Here is a 16695-nt window from a genome sequence, read left to right on the forward strand (position 1 = left end):
TTACTAACGATAGGTGCTGTGGAGTAGCGTATTGGTTAAAGTATTCGCTTGTCAGGTAGTAGACCCGGGTTCGATTCCCTATATGGGAACAATGTGTGAAGCCCATTTCTGGTGTCACGCGCCATGATATTGCCGGAAAACTGCTAAAAGCGGCGTAAAACGTCCCTCCCGATCGGGTGACTTGGTTGATACATGTCATCGTACCCAGTTTGCGTGGATTGATGCTCATGATATTAATCACTGGACTGTCTGGTCCAGACTGGATTATTTACAGACCGCCGTCATATAGCTGGAATATTGCTGAGTGCGGCGTTAAACAACAAACCAACCAACCAACCAATTTGCGTCGATCGATGCTCATGATGTCAATCACTGGATTATCTGGTCCTGACACGATAATTTACAGACCGCAATCATATAGCTGGAATATTGCTGAGTGCAGAGTTTAACAACAAACAAACAAACAAAAGCCAAAGAGGATCAACACATTTATGATCACAACATTTCGGCGTGATACGAACCTGCAACCTCTTTATTTGTCTTATCCTCCACGCCATCACGGGGCGGTCGGGTAGCCTAGTGGTTAAAGCGTTCGCTCGTCACGCCGAAGACCCGGGTTCGATTCCCGACATGGGTACAATGTGTGAAGCCCATTTCAGGTGTCTCCCGCCGTGATATTGCTGGAATATTGCTAAAAGCGGCGTAAAACCATGCTCACTCACTCACTCCACGCCACCACCTGCGCTACATGGTGTCATATTTTTAGTCACCATTGTCTTAGAATGGTTTATTTGTACGTCATAATATAAATGTTCTACCAAGTTTGTAGTATGTCCTGGTGTTACATGTGTTATGCACGTGCCTGTGAATCTGACTGCACATTTCAATACATATGCATCTTATCGCGACCCGTGAAGATCCGAGTAGAGAATAGGCCTTGAGCAACCCATGTTTGCCACGAGAGGCGACTACGCTTGTCGTGAGAGGCAACTAACGGGATCGGGTGGTCAGTCTCGCTGACTTGGTTGAAACACGTCATCGGTCCCAATTGCGTGGATCGATGCTCATGATATCAATCACTGCATTGTCTGGTGCAGACTTGATTATTTAATCTTTTCTCTATCTTATGTTACTGTCCAATGAAATGTACTTTATTTAGACATGTTGAGATTATTAGAAGAATACACAATATCATGTCGTAAACATGTTTAAATTCTAAATTTTAACACGCTTAGATTATGGTGATGATGAGATTAGGTGGTGTTTAGGCTGAAGACGACTGCTTATTTCACGTGTTTAGACCCTAAGCACCAAATGTGAATTCCGTTTCGGATATAAACACATTTCTAAATATATTTTACAGTACAGGGATGCAAAATCATCTTCAAAGTTGCATTAATGATTCTAACATATCAGCAATCGAAAGTTAAATTTCACTTATGCATACACTTATAAAAAAATCATACAAAATCATCAAATCGGCTTCCAGACGCGTGATTTTATAGACCCGTGAAGATCCTGGGTAGAGTAGGTCTCCAGCAACCTTTGCTTGCCGTAAAAGGCGACTATGCTTGTCGTAAGAGGCGACTAACGGGATCAGTAGGTCAGACTCACTGACTTGGTTGATGCATGTCATCGTATCCCAATAGCGTGGATCACTGGATTATCTGGTCCAGATTCGATTATTTACCAACCACCGTCATATAGCTGGAATATTGTTGAGTGCGGCGTGAAACAACAAACAAACAAACACAATTATTAAAAGAAAAAGATGACATCATATGTATTTAAAAAAACGGTTACAGTTAAGCCGCCCTGTACAGACCCGTTTTAGAAACCCGCTCGCCCGGTAGCGTATACAAATTGCTGCAACAGTGACATTAGCCCATGTCGACAGTGGTACACAGCATATCTTTCATATCTACCGTTCACGTTATTGGTTTGGCCCTATCTCACACTCGCAAACCAGGAAGAGGTTGAACAGAGGCACGTAACACGCATGTGGCCTAGATATCACTCGACTGTCACAGCCGAGGGGACAAGTGGCTGATTTGCCTCTCGCTGCTCGGATATTGCTATGGCCGAAGACCGGACAATCCTTGTGCCTGTGTTCGTGGGCATACTACACGCAGTGATGTCACAGGACGTTGGCTTGACTGGAAACTGTTCCCGGACAGACAGACCTGAACCCATGGAGATATGGGGAGTGGAGGTAAGCGTGAGTCAGGTTGAGTGACTTGGATTATTGTGTGTAAATTCCTCAGACGGTGTTTTAATTTTGCTCATAATTTCCGTCACGTGTCTCTCTGGCGCATACTCGACTGTCGTTATGTAGTATGAGTGAGTGAGTGAGTTTGGTTTAACGCCGCTTTTAGCAATATTCCAGGCATATCACGGCGTGTCAGCTTAATGTGGGAAAGCCCGAAGTGGCGCAGGTCTCAGACGTTTACCAGTTCGGTGAAACCCAAGAGCACGGGTATGGTGCTGACAAACCTAGACACATAATCGGGGCGGGCCGGGATTCGAACCCACAATCATAGGTTTCTGGCGTGCCCAAGGGACGCAACTCTGCACAGCGAATCGCGGCGCCTTAGACGACTGGGCCACCCTTGACCCCCGCCTGGCGAAAGAAAGTTTACACTTAAAACTTCAAGCTTCACTATGGTCGTTACTGTGTACTGTGAAATTGCGAACGCCATGTTTCTTAAGACGTCATGTGCACATCACCTGTTGTAAGATACGTATTGATGATGCATGGAATATTCCATATGGCAACCGTATCAAATAAATCACCATCGAATCAAAATTTCTTTTTGGTTTCATATTCGGGTGGTCAGGCTCGCTGACTTGGTTGATGCATGTCACCGTATCTCAAATGCGTGGCTCGAGGCTCATCATGTCAATCACTGGATAGTCTGGTCCGGATTCAATTATTTACCGACCACCGTTATAAAGGTGGAATATTGTTGAGTGCGGCGTTAAACAACAAAGAAACAAACACACTAAGTCCTATCGGCATAAAATGCATGTTATTGAAATAAAGCACATAGTCTTTGAGAATCATACAGCGACTGACAAACCAATGATATATAACGTAATTTATTGGTCCAACAAGTACGTTCTGTAAGGTACTATGTCAGTCCACTTAAACAGTGCACGATGGGATAAGTAGAAACCCGATCCAAGATTAATCTGCATTGGGACACAAATCAGGTCAAAGTCAGCACAGACATGGCCGAACCTTGAGTTAGCCCCTCTCAATTAGCAGTGTTAATATTTGAGGTGTTGGTTATGAATCTGGGCCGTGTCACTCTGACATCGGTTGCAAGATTAAACAGACAAAACTAAGGTTCGTTTCCGGGTTATTCAGAGTCAGAATAGTTCACCTGTACCCCATCCTTGTCTTCCGGTGTGGATTTCAGTAACAGAATAGGCTCCCTGTACCCCATGCCTGCCACCCTGTGTGTATTCTTAGAGCAGAATAGGCCCCAATACCTCATGCTTGTCTCCCTGTGTATATCCATGGGCAGAATAGGCCCCATACCTCATGCTTGTCACCCTGTGTGTATTCCTGGGCAGAATAGGCCCCATACCCCATGCTTGTTCCCCTATGTATATTCCTTGGCAGAAAAGGCCCCATACCTCATGCTAATCTCCCCATGTGTATTCCTGGGCAAAATAGGGCCCCATACCTCATGCTTGTCTCCCTGTGTATATCCATGGGCAGAATAGGCTCCATACCTCATGCTTGTCACCCTGTGTGTATTCCCTGGGCAGAATAGGCCCTATACCCCATTCTTGTCTCCCTGTGTGTATTCCTGGGCAGAATAGGACCCATACCTCATGCTTGTCACCCTGTATGTATTCCTGGGCAGAATAGGCCCCATACTTCACGCTTGTCTCCCTGTGTGTATTCCTGGGCAGAATAGGCCCCATACCTCATGCTTATCTCCCTGTGAATCTGGGCCGTGTCACTCTGACATCGGTTGCAAGATTAAACAGACAAAACTAAGGTTCGTTTCCGGGTTATTCAGAGTCAGAATAGTTCACCTGTACCCCATCCTTGTCTTCCGGTGTGGATTTCAGTAACAGAATAGGCCCCCTGTACCCCATGCCTGCCACCCTGTGTGTATTCTTAGGGCAGAATAGCCCCATACCTCATGCTTGTCTCCCTGTGTATATCCACGGGCAGAATAGGCTCCATACCTCATGCTTGTCACCCTGTGTGTATTCCCTGGGCAGAATAGGCCCCATACCCCATTCTTGTCTCCCTGTGTGTATTCCTGGGCAGAATAGGCCCCATACCTCATGCTTGTCTCCCTGTGTGTATTCCTGGGCAAAATAGGCCCCATACTTATGCTTGTCTCCCTGTGTGTATTCCTGGGCAGAATAGGCCCCATACCTCATGCTTGTCTCCCTGTTTGTATTCCTGGGCAGAATAGGCCCCATACCTCATGCTTCTCTCCCTGTGTGTATTCCTGGGCAGGATAGGCCCCATACCTCATGCTTGTCACCATGTGTGTATTCCTTCGCAGAATAGGCCCCTCACCTCATGCTTGTCACCATGTGTGTATTCCTTCGCAGACTAGGCCTCATACCTCATGCCTGTCTCCCTGTGTTGTTTCAGTGACAGAATAGGCCCCTGTACGTCATGCTTGTCTCCCTGTGTGGTTTCAGTGACAGAATAGGCCCCTGTACGTCATGCTTGTCTCCCTGTGTGGTTTCAGTGACAGAATAGGCCCCTGTACCCATGCTTGTCTCCCTGTGTGTTTTCCTGGGCAGAATAGGCCCCGTACCTCATACTTGTCTCCCTGTGCAGTTTCAGTGACAGAATAGCCCCCTGTACCCATGCTTGTCTCCCTGTGTGGTTTCAGTGACAGAATAGGCCCCCTGTACGCCATGCTTGTCTCCCTGTCTGGTTTCAGTGACAGAATAGGCCCCTGTACCCATGCTTGTCTCCCTGTGTGTTTTCAGTGACAGAATAGCCCCCTCTACCCCATGCTTGTCTCCCTATGTATAATCCCTCGCAGAATAGGCCCCGTACCTAATGCTTGTCTCCCTGTGCGGTTTCAGTGACAGAATAGCCCCCTCTACCCCATGCTTGTCTCCCTATGTATATTCCTTGGCAGAATAGGCCCAACACCTCATGCTTGTCACCCTGTGTGTATCCCTGGGCAGAATAGGCCCCATACCTCATGCTTGTCTCCCTGTGTGTATTCCTGGGCAGAATAGGCCCACACCTCATGCTTGTCTCCCTGTGTGTATCCCTGTGCAGAATAGGCCCTATACCTCATGCTTGTCTCCCTGTGTGTATCCCTGGGCAGAATAGGCCCCATACCCCATTCTTGTCTCCCTGTGTGTATTCCTGGGCAGAATAGGCCCCATACCTCATGCTTGTCTCCCTGTGTGTATTCCTGGGCAGAATAGGCCCATACCTCATGCTTATCTCCCTGTGAATCTGGGCCGTGTCACTCTGACATCGGTTGCAAGATTAAACAGACAAAACTAAGGTTCGTTTCCGGGTTATTCTGAGTCAGAATAGTTCACCTGTACCCCATCCTTGTCTTCCGGTGTGGATTTCAGTAACAGAATAGGCCCCCTGTACCCCATGCCTGCCACCCTGTGTGTATTCTTAGAGCAGAATAGCCCCATACCTCATGCTTGTCTCCCTGTGTGTATTCCTGGGCAAAATAGGCCCCATACTTATACTTGTCTCCCTGTGTGTATTCCTGGGCAGAATAGGCCCCATACCTCATGCTTGTCTCCCTGTGTGTATTCCTGGGCAGAATAGGCCCCATACCTCATGCTTGTCTCCCTGTGTGTATTCCTGGGCAGGATAGGCCCCATACCTCATGCTTGTCACCATGTGTGTATTCCTTCGCAGAATAGGCCCCTCACCTCATGCTTGTCACCATGTGTGTATTCCTTCGCAGACTAGGCCTCATACCTCATGCCTGTCTCCCTGTGTTGTTTCAGTGACAGAATAGGCCCCTGTACGTCATGCTTGTCTCCCTGTGTGGTTTCCTGGGCAGAATAGGTCCCGTACCTCATGCTTGTCTCCCTGTGTGGTTTCAGTGACAGAATAGGCCCTATACCTCATGCTTGTCACCCTGTGTGTATTCCTGGGCAGAATAGGCCCCATACCTCATGCTAATCTCCCTGTGTGTATTCCTAGGCAGAATAGGCCCCATACCTCATGCTTGTCACCCTGTATGTATTCCTGGGCAGAATAAGCCCCATACTTCACGCTTGTCTCCCTGTGTGTATTCCTGGGCAGAATAGGCCCATACCTCATGCTTATCTCCCTGTGAATCTGGGCCGTGTCACTCTGACATCGGTTGCAAGATTAAACAGACAAAACTAAGGTTCGTTTCCGGGTTATTCTGAGTCAGAATAGGCCCCCTGTACCCCATGCCTGCCACCCTGTGTGTATTCTTAGGGCAGAATAGCCCCATACCTCATGCTTGTCTCCCTGTGTGTATTCCTGGACAGAATAGGCTCCATACCTCATGCTTGTCACCCTGTGTGTATTCCCTGGGCAGAATAGGCCCCATACCCCATTCTTGTCTCCCTGTGTGTATTCCTGGGCAGAATAGCCCCATACCTCATGCTTGTCTCCCTGTGTGTATTCCTGGGCAAAATAGGCCCCATACCCCATTCTTGTCTCCCTGTATGTATTCCCTGGGCAGAATAGGCCCCATACCCCATTCTTGTCTCCCTGTGTGTATTCCTGGGCAGAATAGCCCCATACCTCATGCTTGTCTCCCTGTGTATATCCATGGGCAGAATAGGCTCCATACCTCATGCTTGTCACCCTGTGTGTATTCCCTGGGCAGAATAGGCCCCATACCCCATTCTTGTCTCCCTGTGTGTATTCCTGGGCAGAATAGGCCCCATACCTCATGCTTGTCTCCCTGTGTGTATTCCTGGGCAAAATAGGCCCCATACTTATACTTGTCTCCCTGTGTGTATTCCTGGGCAGAATAGGCCCCATACCTCATGCTTGTCTCCCTGTGTGTATTCCTGGGCAGAATATATAGGCCCCATACTTATGCTTGTCTCCCTGTGTGTATTCCTGGGCAGAATAGGCCCCATACCTCATGCTTGTCTCCCTGTGTGTATTCCTGGGCAGGATAGGCCCCATACCTCATGCTTGTCACCATGTGTGTATTCCTTCGCAGAATAGGCCCCTCACCTCATGCTTGTCACCATGTGTGTATTCCTTCGCAGACTAGGCCTCATACCTCATGCCTGTCTCCCTGTGTTGTTTCAGTGACAGAATAGGCCCCTGTACGTCATGCTTGTCTCCCTGTGTGGTTTCAGTGACAGAATAGGCCCCTGTACCCATGCTTGTCTCCCTGTGTGTTTTCCTGGGCAGAATAGGCCCCGTACCTCATGCTTGTCTCCCTGTGCGGTTTCAGTGACAGAATAGCCCCCTGTACCCATGCTTGTCTCCCTGTGTTGTTTCAGTGACAGAATAGGCCCCCTGTACGCCATGCTTGTCTCCCTGTGTGGTTTCAGTGACAGAATAGGCCCCTGTACCCATGCCTGTCTCCCTATGTATAATCCCTCGCAGAATAGGCCCCGTACCTCATGCTTGTCTCCCTGTGCGGTTTCAGTGACAGAATAGCCCCCTCTACCCCATGCTTGTCTCCCTATGTATATTCCTGGGCAGAATAGGCCCCACACCTCATGCTTGTCACCCTGTGTGTATCCCTGGGCAGAATAGGCCCCATACCTCATGCTTGTCTCCCTGTGTATATCCATGCGCAGAATAGGCTCCATACCTCATGCTTGTCACCCTGTGTGTATTCCCTGGGCAGAATAGGCCCCATACCCCATTCTTGTCTCCCTGTGTGTATTCCTGGGCAGAATAGGCCCCATACCTCATGCTTGTCTCCCTGTGTGTATTCCTGGGCAAAATAGGCCCCATACTTATACTTGTCTCCCTGTGTGTATTCCTGGGCAGAATAGGCCCCATACCTCATGCTTGTCTCCCTGTGTGTATTCCTGGGCAGAATATATAGGCCCCATACTTATGCTTGTCTCCCTGTGTGTATTCCTGGGCAGAATAGGCCCCATACCTCATGCTTGTCTCCCTGTGTGTATTCCTGGGCAGGATAGGCCCCATGCCTCATGCTTGTCACCATGTGTGTATTCCTTCGCAGAATAGGCCCCTCACCTCATGCTTGTCACCATGTGTGTATTCCTTCGCAGACTAGGCCTCATACCTCATGCCTGTCTCCCTGTGTTGTTTCAGTGACAGAATAGGCCCCTGTACGTCATGCTTGTCTCCCTGTGTGGTTTCAGTGACAGAATAGGCCCCTGTACCCATGCTTGTCTCCCTGTGTGTTTTCCTGGGCAGAATAGGCCCCGTACCTCATGCTTGTCTCCCTGTGCGGTTTCAGTGACAGAATAGCCCCCTGTACCCATGCTTGTCTCCCTGTGTTGTTTCAGTGACAGAATAGGCCCCCTGTACGCCATGCTTGTCTCCCTGTGTGGTTTCAGTGACAGAATAGGCCCCTGTACCCATGCCTGTCTCCCTATGTATAATCCCTCGCAGAATAGGCCCCGTACCTCATGCTTGTCTCCCTGTGCGGTTTCAGTGACAGAATAGCCCCCTCTACCCCATGCTTGTCTCCCTATGTATATTCCTGGGCAGAATAGGCCCCACACCTCATGCTTGTCACCCTGTGTGTATCCCTGGGCAGAATAGGCCCCATACCTCATGCTTGTCTCCCTGTGTGTATTCCTGGGCAGAATAGGCCCACACCTCATGCTTGTCTCCCTGTGTGTATCCCTGGGCAGAATAGGCCCTATACCTCATGCTTGTCACCCTATGTATATTCCTTGGCAGAATAGGCCCCACACCTCATGCTTGTCACCCTGTGTGTATCCCTGGGCAGAATAGGCCCCATACTTATGCTTGTCTCCCTGTGTGTATTCCTGGGCAGAATAGGCCCCATACCTCATGCTAATCTCCCTGTGTGTATTCCTGGGCAGAATAGGCCCCATACCTCATGCTTGTCACCCTGTATGTATTCCTGGGCAGAATAGGCCCCATACTTCACGCTTGTCTCCCTGTGTGTATTCCTGGGCAGAATAGGCCCCATACCTCATGCTTATCTCCCTGTGAATCTGGGCCGTGTCACTCTGACATCGGTTGCAAGATTAAACAGACAAAACTAAGGTTCGTTTCGGGTTATTCAGAGTCAGAATAGTTCACCTGTACCCCATCCTTGTCTTCCGGTGTGGATATCAGTAACAGAATAGGCCCCCTGTACCCCATGCCTGCCACCCTGTGTGTATTCTTAGGGCAGAATAGCCCCATACCTCATGCTTGTCTCCCTGTGTATATCCATGGGCAGAATAGGCTCCATACCTCATGCTTGTCACCCTGTGTGTATTCCTGGGCAGAATAGGCCCCATACCTCATGCTTGTCTCCCTGTGTGTATTCCTGGGCAGAATAGGCTCCATACCTCATGCTTGTCACCCTGTGTGTATTCCCTGGGCAGAATAGGCCCCATACCCCATTCTTGTCTCCCTGTGTGTATTCCTGGGCAGAATAGCCCCATACCTCATGCTTGTCTCCCTGTGTATATCCATGGGCAGAATAGGCTCCATACCTCATGCTTGTCACCCTGTGTGTATTCCCTGGGCAGAATAGGCCCCATACCCCATTCTTGTCTCCCTGTGTGTATTCCTGGGCAGAATAGGCCCCATACCTCATGCTTGTCTCCCTGTGTGTATTCCTGGGCAAAATAGGCCCCATACTTATGCTTGTCTCCCTGTGTGTATTCCTGGGCAGAATAGGCCCCATACCTCATGCTTGTCTCCCTGTGTGTATTCCTGGGCAGAATAGGCCCCATACCTCATGCTTGTCACCATGTGTGTATTCCTTCGCAGAATAGGCCCCTCACCTCATGCTTGTCACCATGTGTGTATTCCTTCGCAGACTAGGCCTCATACCTCATGCCTGTCTCCCTGTGTTGTTTCAGTGACAGAATAGGCCCCTGTACGTCATGCTTGTCTCCCTGTGTGGTTTCAGTGACAGAATAGGCCCCTGTACCCATGCTTGTCTCCCTGTGTGTTTTCCTGGGCAGAATAGGCCCCGTACCTCATGCTTGTCTCCCTGTGCGGTTTCAGTGACAGAATAGCCCCCTGTACCCATGCTTGTCTCCCTGTGTTGTTTCAGTGACAGAATAGGCCCCCTGTACGCCATGCTTGTCTCCCTGTGTGGTTTCAGTGACAGAATAGGCCCCCGTACCTCATGCTTGTCTCCCTGTGCGGTTTCAGTGACAGAATAGCCCCCTCTACCCCATGCTTGTCTCCCTGTGTGTATTCCTGGGCAGAATAGGCCCACACCTCATGCTTGTCTCCCTGTGTGTATCCCTGTGCAGAATAGGCCCTATACCTCATGCTTGTCACCCTGTGTGTATCCCTGGGCAGAATAGCCCCCATACCTCGTGCTTGTCTCCCTGTGTGTATCCATGGGCAGAATAGGCTCCATACCTCATGCTTGTCTCCCTGTGTGTATTCCTTGGCAGAATAGGCCCCATACCCCATGCTTGTCTCCCTGTGTGTATTCCTAGGCAGAATAGGCCCCATACCTCATGCTTGTCACCCTGTATGTATTCCTGGGCAGAATAGGCCCCATACTTCACGCCTGTCTCCCTGTGTGTATTCCTGGGCAGAATAGGCCCCATACCTCATGCTTATCTCCCTGTGTGTATCCCTGGGCAGAGTAGGCTCAATACCTCATGCTTGTCACCCTGTGTGTATCCCTGGGCAGAGTAGGCTCCATACCTCATGCTTGTCTCCCTGTGTGTATTCCTAGGCAGAATAGGCCCCATACCTCATGCTTGTCACCCTGTATGTATTCCTGGGCAGAATAGGCCCCATACTTCACGCTTGTCTCCCTGTGTGTATTCCTGGGCAGAATAGGCCCCATACCTCATGCTTATCTCCCTGTGTGTATCCCTGGGCAGAGTAGGCTCAATACCTCATGCTTGTCACCCTGTGTGTATTCCTGGGCAGAATAGGCCCCATACCTCATGCTTCTTACCCTGTGTGTATCCCTGGGCAGAATAGTGTCAATACCTCATGCTTGTCACCCTGTGTGTATTCTTGGGGCATAATAGGGCCCACACCTCATACTTGTGACCCTGTGTATATTCCTGGGCAGAATAGGCCCCATACCTCATGCTTGTCACCCTGTGTGTATCCCTGGGGAGAATAGGCTCAATACCTCATGATTGTCACCCTGTGTGTATTCCTAGGCAGAAAAGGCCCCATACCTCATGCTTGTAACCCTGTGTGGTTTCAGTGACAGAATAGGCCCCCTTGTACCTCATGCTTGGCCTCCTGTGAGGTTTCGGTGACAGAATAGGCCCTCTGTTCGCCATGCTTGTCTCCATGTGTAGTTTCAGTGACAGAATAGGCCTCCTGTTCACCATGCTTGTCTCCCTGTGTGGTTTCAGTGACACATTAGCCCCCCTGTACGCCATGCTTGTCACTATGTGTGGTTTCAGTGACAGAATAGGCCTCCTGTACGCCATGCTTGTCTCCCTGTGTGGTTTCAGTGACAGAATATGTCCCCTGTGCACCATGCTTGTCACTCTGTATGGATTCAGTGACAGAATAGGTCCCCTGTACACCATGCTTGTCTCCCTGTGTGGTTTCAGTGAAGAATAGCCCCTTGTACGCCATACTTGTCTCCCTGTGTGGTTTCAGTGACAGAATAGGCCCCCTGTACACCATGCTTGTCTCCCTGTGTGGTTTCAGTGACACATTAGCCCCCCTGTACGCCATGCTTGTCCCCCTGTGTGGTTTCAGTGACAGAATAGGCCCCCTGTACCCCATGCTTGTCTCCCTGTGTGGTTTCAGTGACAGAATAGGCCCAATACCTCATGCCTGTCTCCCTGTGTGCATTCTGTGACAGAAAGTTTGTAGTTTCTTTTGAGTAGATTTCTACTGACGGATCTTCACGTATGGTGGGATATTTAGCCAATATGTTTCCAGTTTATTTCCGATTCAAAAATAAGAAATGGGGAGAATTTACTTGACGTTGAATAGGCCGCTTTCCAAGTTTTCCAATATGTATATCAGAGGGAGTTTTGGACAAAGATGATTTCATCCAGGAGGAGGATATAAAACTCTGTGATTTCCAAACATAAGAAATACCTGATTCATTTAAAATACTTCTAATAAAGGACAACCATTTCTAAATCCGTTGATTTACAATTGAGCCTTGGTACAAAACCGAATAATATATACGATAGTTTGCTTTTTTCCTGACATTATCTTCGACCAGATGCTTAACATTCTTAAGTTAACATCTAGAAAAAGTGGGGTCAGCCAAATTCACCATAAAGTTTTGTCCGATAAGACACCGGGGCTATTTCTGTGCACTTCCCAGTGATCGCGTCAAACAGCGAAGCAATTTGGCGCTTTTCCAAAAACGACGTCAATTTCTTTACGTCACTGAGTGGCGTGACGTCAGAGACGTGTGGTATAAAACATATCTGTGCAAGGCGTGACTAATTTTCTTCAAGTGTGCGCACTTAACGCTGGCTTTCGAAGTTGCCGTGCTACACACTTTCAAAGCATGTGCTGTATTCGAGTAGAAGTATAATGATTTAAATTACAACCCAAACTGCTTAAGCACATACAGCGCAGTATTTTATTTTCAACAAAACTCTTAACATGTTGGACTTAACCCATGCTATTTCGCTCAACATATTTACTAACACCAAAGAGTTCACCATAGTCACACGCGCTGTTTTCAATGAAGAGCAACGTTACCTGTAGGGTTAACTGCGTTAAATTTAACATTTGAAACTTCACATGGCGCGTTCGGTTCCAAATTCAATTGAGCTCGGTAAAGTCAACAGGTAACCTAGCTTTACATTACATTACACTCGACCACGGGGGCGATCCAAAACAAACAAACGAACATCCATTGTACAAGGTGCTCATGCTGATATTAAACTGCTCTTTACTTCCAGAGAGGGCCATTGACTTGTACCATGCTGGGAACAACCAGTAAGTAGACACGTTGTCCCAGTTCAGTGTTTTTTCGTATGCAAGTCACAGGCTCATATATATTACAGATACAGTGAAAATTTACAATTCGGATCATACACATATAAACAAATGATGTTGTGTTATTCTTTTTTCTCATACCTGTTATATTAAAATAGGTTTTCAGAATCCCAATCGTAAGAGGCGACTAACGGGATTGGGTGGTCAGGCTCGTTGACTTGGATGATGTATGTCATCGTGTCCAAATTACGTAGATCGTTGCTCATAATGTAAAATTATTGGATTATCTGGTCCAGACTCGATTATTATATAGTTGGAATATTGCTGAGTGCGGCGTTAAACAACAAACACACAAACAAACATATCCACTGGAGATGAATCTACATTTGTACCCAAAGGATAGCTGTATTTTTGGAAAATAAGATATTTGAATTTAATCATATTGGGATTGAGGCATTATCCGCTAGGGCGATAATCACTAAATCGTTATAGCATGCACATATTGACAAAAGAAAATATACTTAGCATTCTTCTTTTATGTCAAGGTTGCAGATCGGACGTATTCGTAATCGACTAGATCAAGATCGATTTAAAATTTATTTAATTATATATTTCATGTTCCAATAACCAACCGAATGCTTATAAATGCTATATCTTGAGCTTTAAGGCTACGAGTTGGTTGGTTGGTTTGCTGTTTAACGCCGCACTCAGCAATATGCCAGCTATATGACGGCGGTCTGTAAATAATCGAGTCTGGACCAGACAATCTAGTGATTGATATCATGACCATCGATCCACGCAATTGGGATCTATAACATGCATCAACCAAGTCAGCGAGCCTGACCACCCGATCCCGTTAGCCGCCTTTTACGACAAGCAAAGTCACCTTTCACGACAGACATGGGTTGCTGAAGACCTATTCTTCCCCGGAATCTTCACGGGTCTTAAGGTTACGAGAGCAAAAATAAGAGCTATCACTTTGTAATGCGGTGGTCTGGGGCGGTCGGGTAGCGTTCGCTCGTCACGCCGAAGACCCGGGTTCGATTCCCGACATAGGTACAATGTGTGAAGCCCATTTCTGGTGTCCCCCGCCGTGATATTGCTGGAATATTGCTAAAAGCGGCGTAAAATCAAAACTTGCTCACTAATGCGGTGGTCTAGTATAAATTGTTATTGTTTGTTCGTTTAACGCCCGATCATGATATTCCATATACAAATTTTGACCACTTGTATAGCTGACAACTAAAAAATTATTATCTCAGACAAATACTATTTAATAAGTGAGGCGTGGGGTATTTCAGATACTGTTACCGATTAGTATGCACTAAACTGCCCCGTAATTCAATCCATAATTCTGTCATCAGATACGAGACTAATATTTCCTTTCGGTATATCACAGACCGGATGGCCTTTGCCCTAAGGGAAATAAAGAATTCAATGTAAATGACAATCAAATTAATTATTATAATATGTCTTAAAAAGTACAACTTCTAGGAAACGTGATTATTGTACACATGGTTTTTATTCAAACAACTTCTCGGTGGCAGTAAGACGTTATCACTTCGATAAACAATCGTCTTTATGGGAGCAGTAAATCTAGCAGTAGGCTTCAGCTGGATTTTGAAATATTACCCTGGTAATTGAACGGCCCTTAGGCATTGCTTGAACGTGCGCTGTAGGCCACTTTAATGTAACTCATCATCCTAAACTGGTTCCCACAGGAGATATCGCTTGGGTAAGATCAAGCGTTATGACCCACGTGGTGAAGATACAGGTGGTAAGATACTAAATCCGTACGTCACAAATGTGTCGTACAAGGTTGACCTTGTTTTATTCGTTTTGATTGGATAACCGTGACCTCTGTCACAATTCTGTTTGCATCCTATATAAGTTATGCATTGAGCTTCCACATACATTATATAATCGAGCTATATTCATTTACAATGTTCGACTACCGTTCAATAGATCGAGGGTCCACACATGAGTGTGACGCACCCGACTACTTTTGGAACTTCCAATTTGATTTAACGTAAAAAGATAAGCGTGGTGAAATGAAGTCAGTTTAATCTATCTGGACAGATATCGAGACTTACTTGGGATGATCCGGTTGTGCCATCAGTGTCCTCTTCGAAGCGTATTTTGTGGCGCTGTTTCGGGAGTTGTTTGTTCACGACTGCACAACCAGATCACTCAAAGTGAACATTTCCGATACAAATAATTCGAAAGCTCCGTAGAAGTGTGCCTGATTTCTGATTACGCGGCCCAAAATATCCCAAAGGTGAACAATAACATTCCCTATCTCTAGCGTAAAACGCTGAGTAGATCACGGTTGTCTTTTCTTATTCCGGTGGTGACCTTGCCCTTCGTTCAAGCTGTCACTGAATGCTAGTAGACTTGAGCGTGTTGATTTTCACGTCTTCAGTAAAGGGTGGTACAGTAAACATGAATGTCTTTGGCGAACACTCTGATTTCCCTCTTCCAAAATTGTACGGACATTGTAAATTCAAATGATAGATCAAGGAAACCGAACCATCTTAAATGCACAGACCCCGGCAGTGCGAGTGACCGACTGTTGGTCCGATATTCAAAGAACAGCGCTAATGTAACTTTTCATATTTTCTTATAGGTGCCCTGCGCACTAACAACATGGCGCTTGAATTCTCATAAGTTGAAGAAATTCTTCCAAAAGGATCTTGAGCGTCGGTGCTGTTATGTTTGCAAACACAACTGCAGGCGCATGTTGTTAATGCGTATGCATAGGAAAGTAAACAATACCCAAATTTAGGCATATATCAATATTCATGCGCAACCAGATTTTGCAACCGGTTTCAGTTTGGTCTGTCAACGAACAAAAGTTGTTATGTATTTACACTTACATACATATTTAACCTGGGTAATAAATAAAATATCACACTCATTCTCGTTAGATACCATTTTTACGTAACTCGTGAACTTTCTATGTTATCTGACCTCGCTTTCGCTCTTTCAGATACCATAGAAAGTCCACTCGTTTCTTAAAAGTGGTATCTAACGAGAATGAGTGTAGTATTCTCTATATATCTATACTGTAGATATCGCTGCAATGAAATTGCATCACAATGCTTTGCAGACCATTGTGACGTCATTGGTTACCAAGCTACTGAAGCTGTTAGCAGTACGTTTTACACTTAAGACGCTGCTTATTACAGTCTACAAACTGAAAAGGTTGGAAGAATGATGTTGGATGATAAACAAAATCTCACCCTCGTGTCTTTTGATATCAAATATATCAACACTCGTTGATCAAAGTGGAAAAAAATCCTCGGCAAGCCTCGGAGTGTTCCCACTTTTATCAACTCTTGTTGATATAGAGGATTAACCCCTGTGTTCGGCTGATACCGAAAAATCTACTCACACGTGATTAACCTGTCACAATTAGAACGAGGCTTGATATAATAGTAATATTACTTTTATCAAGTCGTGTTGATATAGAGGATTAACCACTGTTAAAAACCTCGTTCTAATCGTGGCAGATTAATCACTCGTGTGTACATTTGTACACAGTGCTTAATCCTTTTTCTACCATAACAATTCTCCATAAAAAGTCGAGCTTGTAGTTGAAGATTTCCCGTGTTTGGTAACCACTGGGGATTCCCCCAGCCTCGTTTTCG

The 16695-nt window shown here is 46.7% G+C and overlaps 1 protein-coding gene across 3 annotated transcripts in view; it reads left to right on the top strand.

The window, feature by feature from the left end:
- The first annotated feature begins 1981 nt into the window (after positions 1-1981).
- LOC139460839 (uncharacterized) overlaps positions 1982-16695 on the top strand; it is a 31853-nt gene continuing 17139 nt past the window's right edge. For all 3 annotated transcript variants that reach the window (XM_071242314.1, XM_071242316.1, XM_071242315.1), the window contains exons 1-2: positions 1982-2212; positions 13009-13045. In XM_071242314.1, the coding sequence (XP_071098415.1) occupies positions 2078-2212; positions 13009-13045 (172 nt within the window). In that variant the 5' untranslated portion in view covers positions 1982-2077. The remainder of the gene's footprint in view (positions 2213-13008; positions 13046-16695) is intronic.

This window comes from Haliotis cracherodii, unplaced genomic scaffold, assembly GCF_022045235.1.
Source record: "Haliotis cracherodii isolate W230 unplaced genomic scaffold, xgHalCrac1.p SCAF_14, whole genome shotgun sequence".
Taxonomy (NCBI): domain Eukaryota; kingdom Metazoa; phylum Mollusca; class Gastropoda; order Lepetellida; family Haliotidae; genus Haliotis; species Haliotis cracherodii.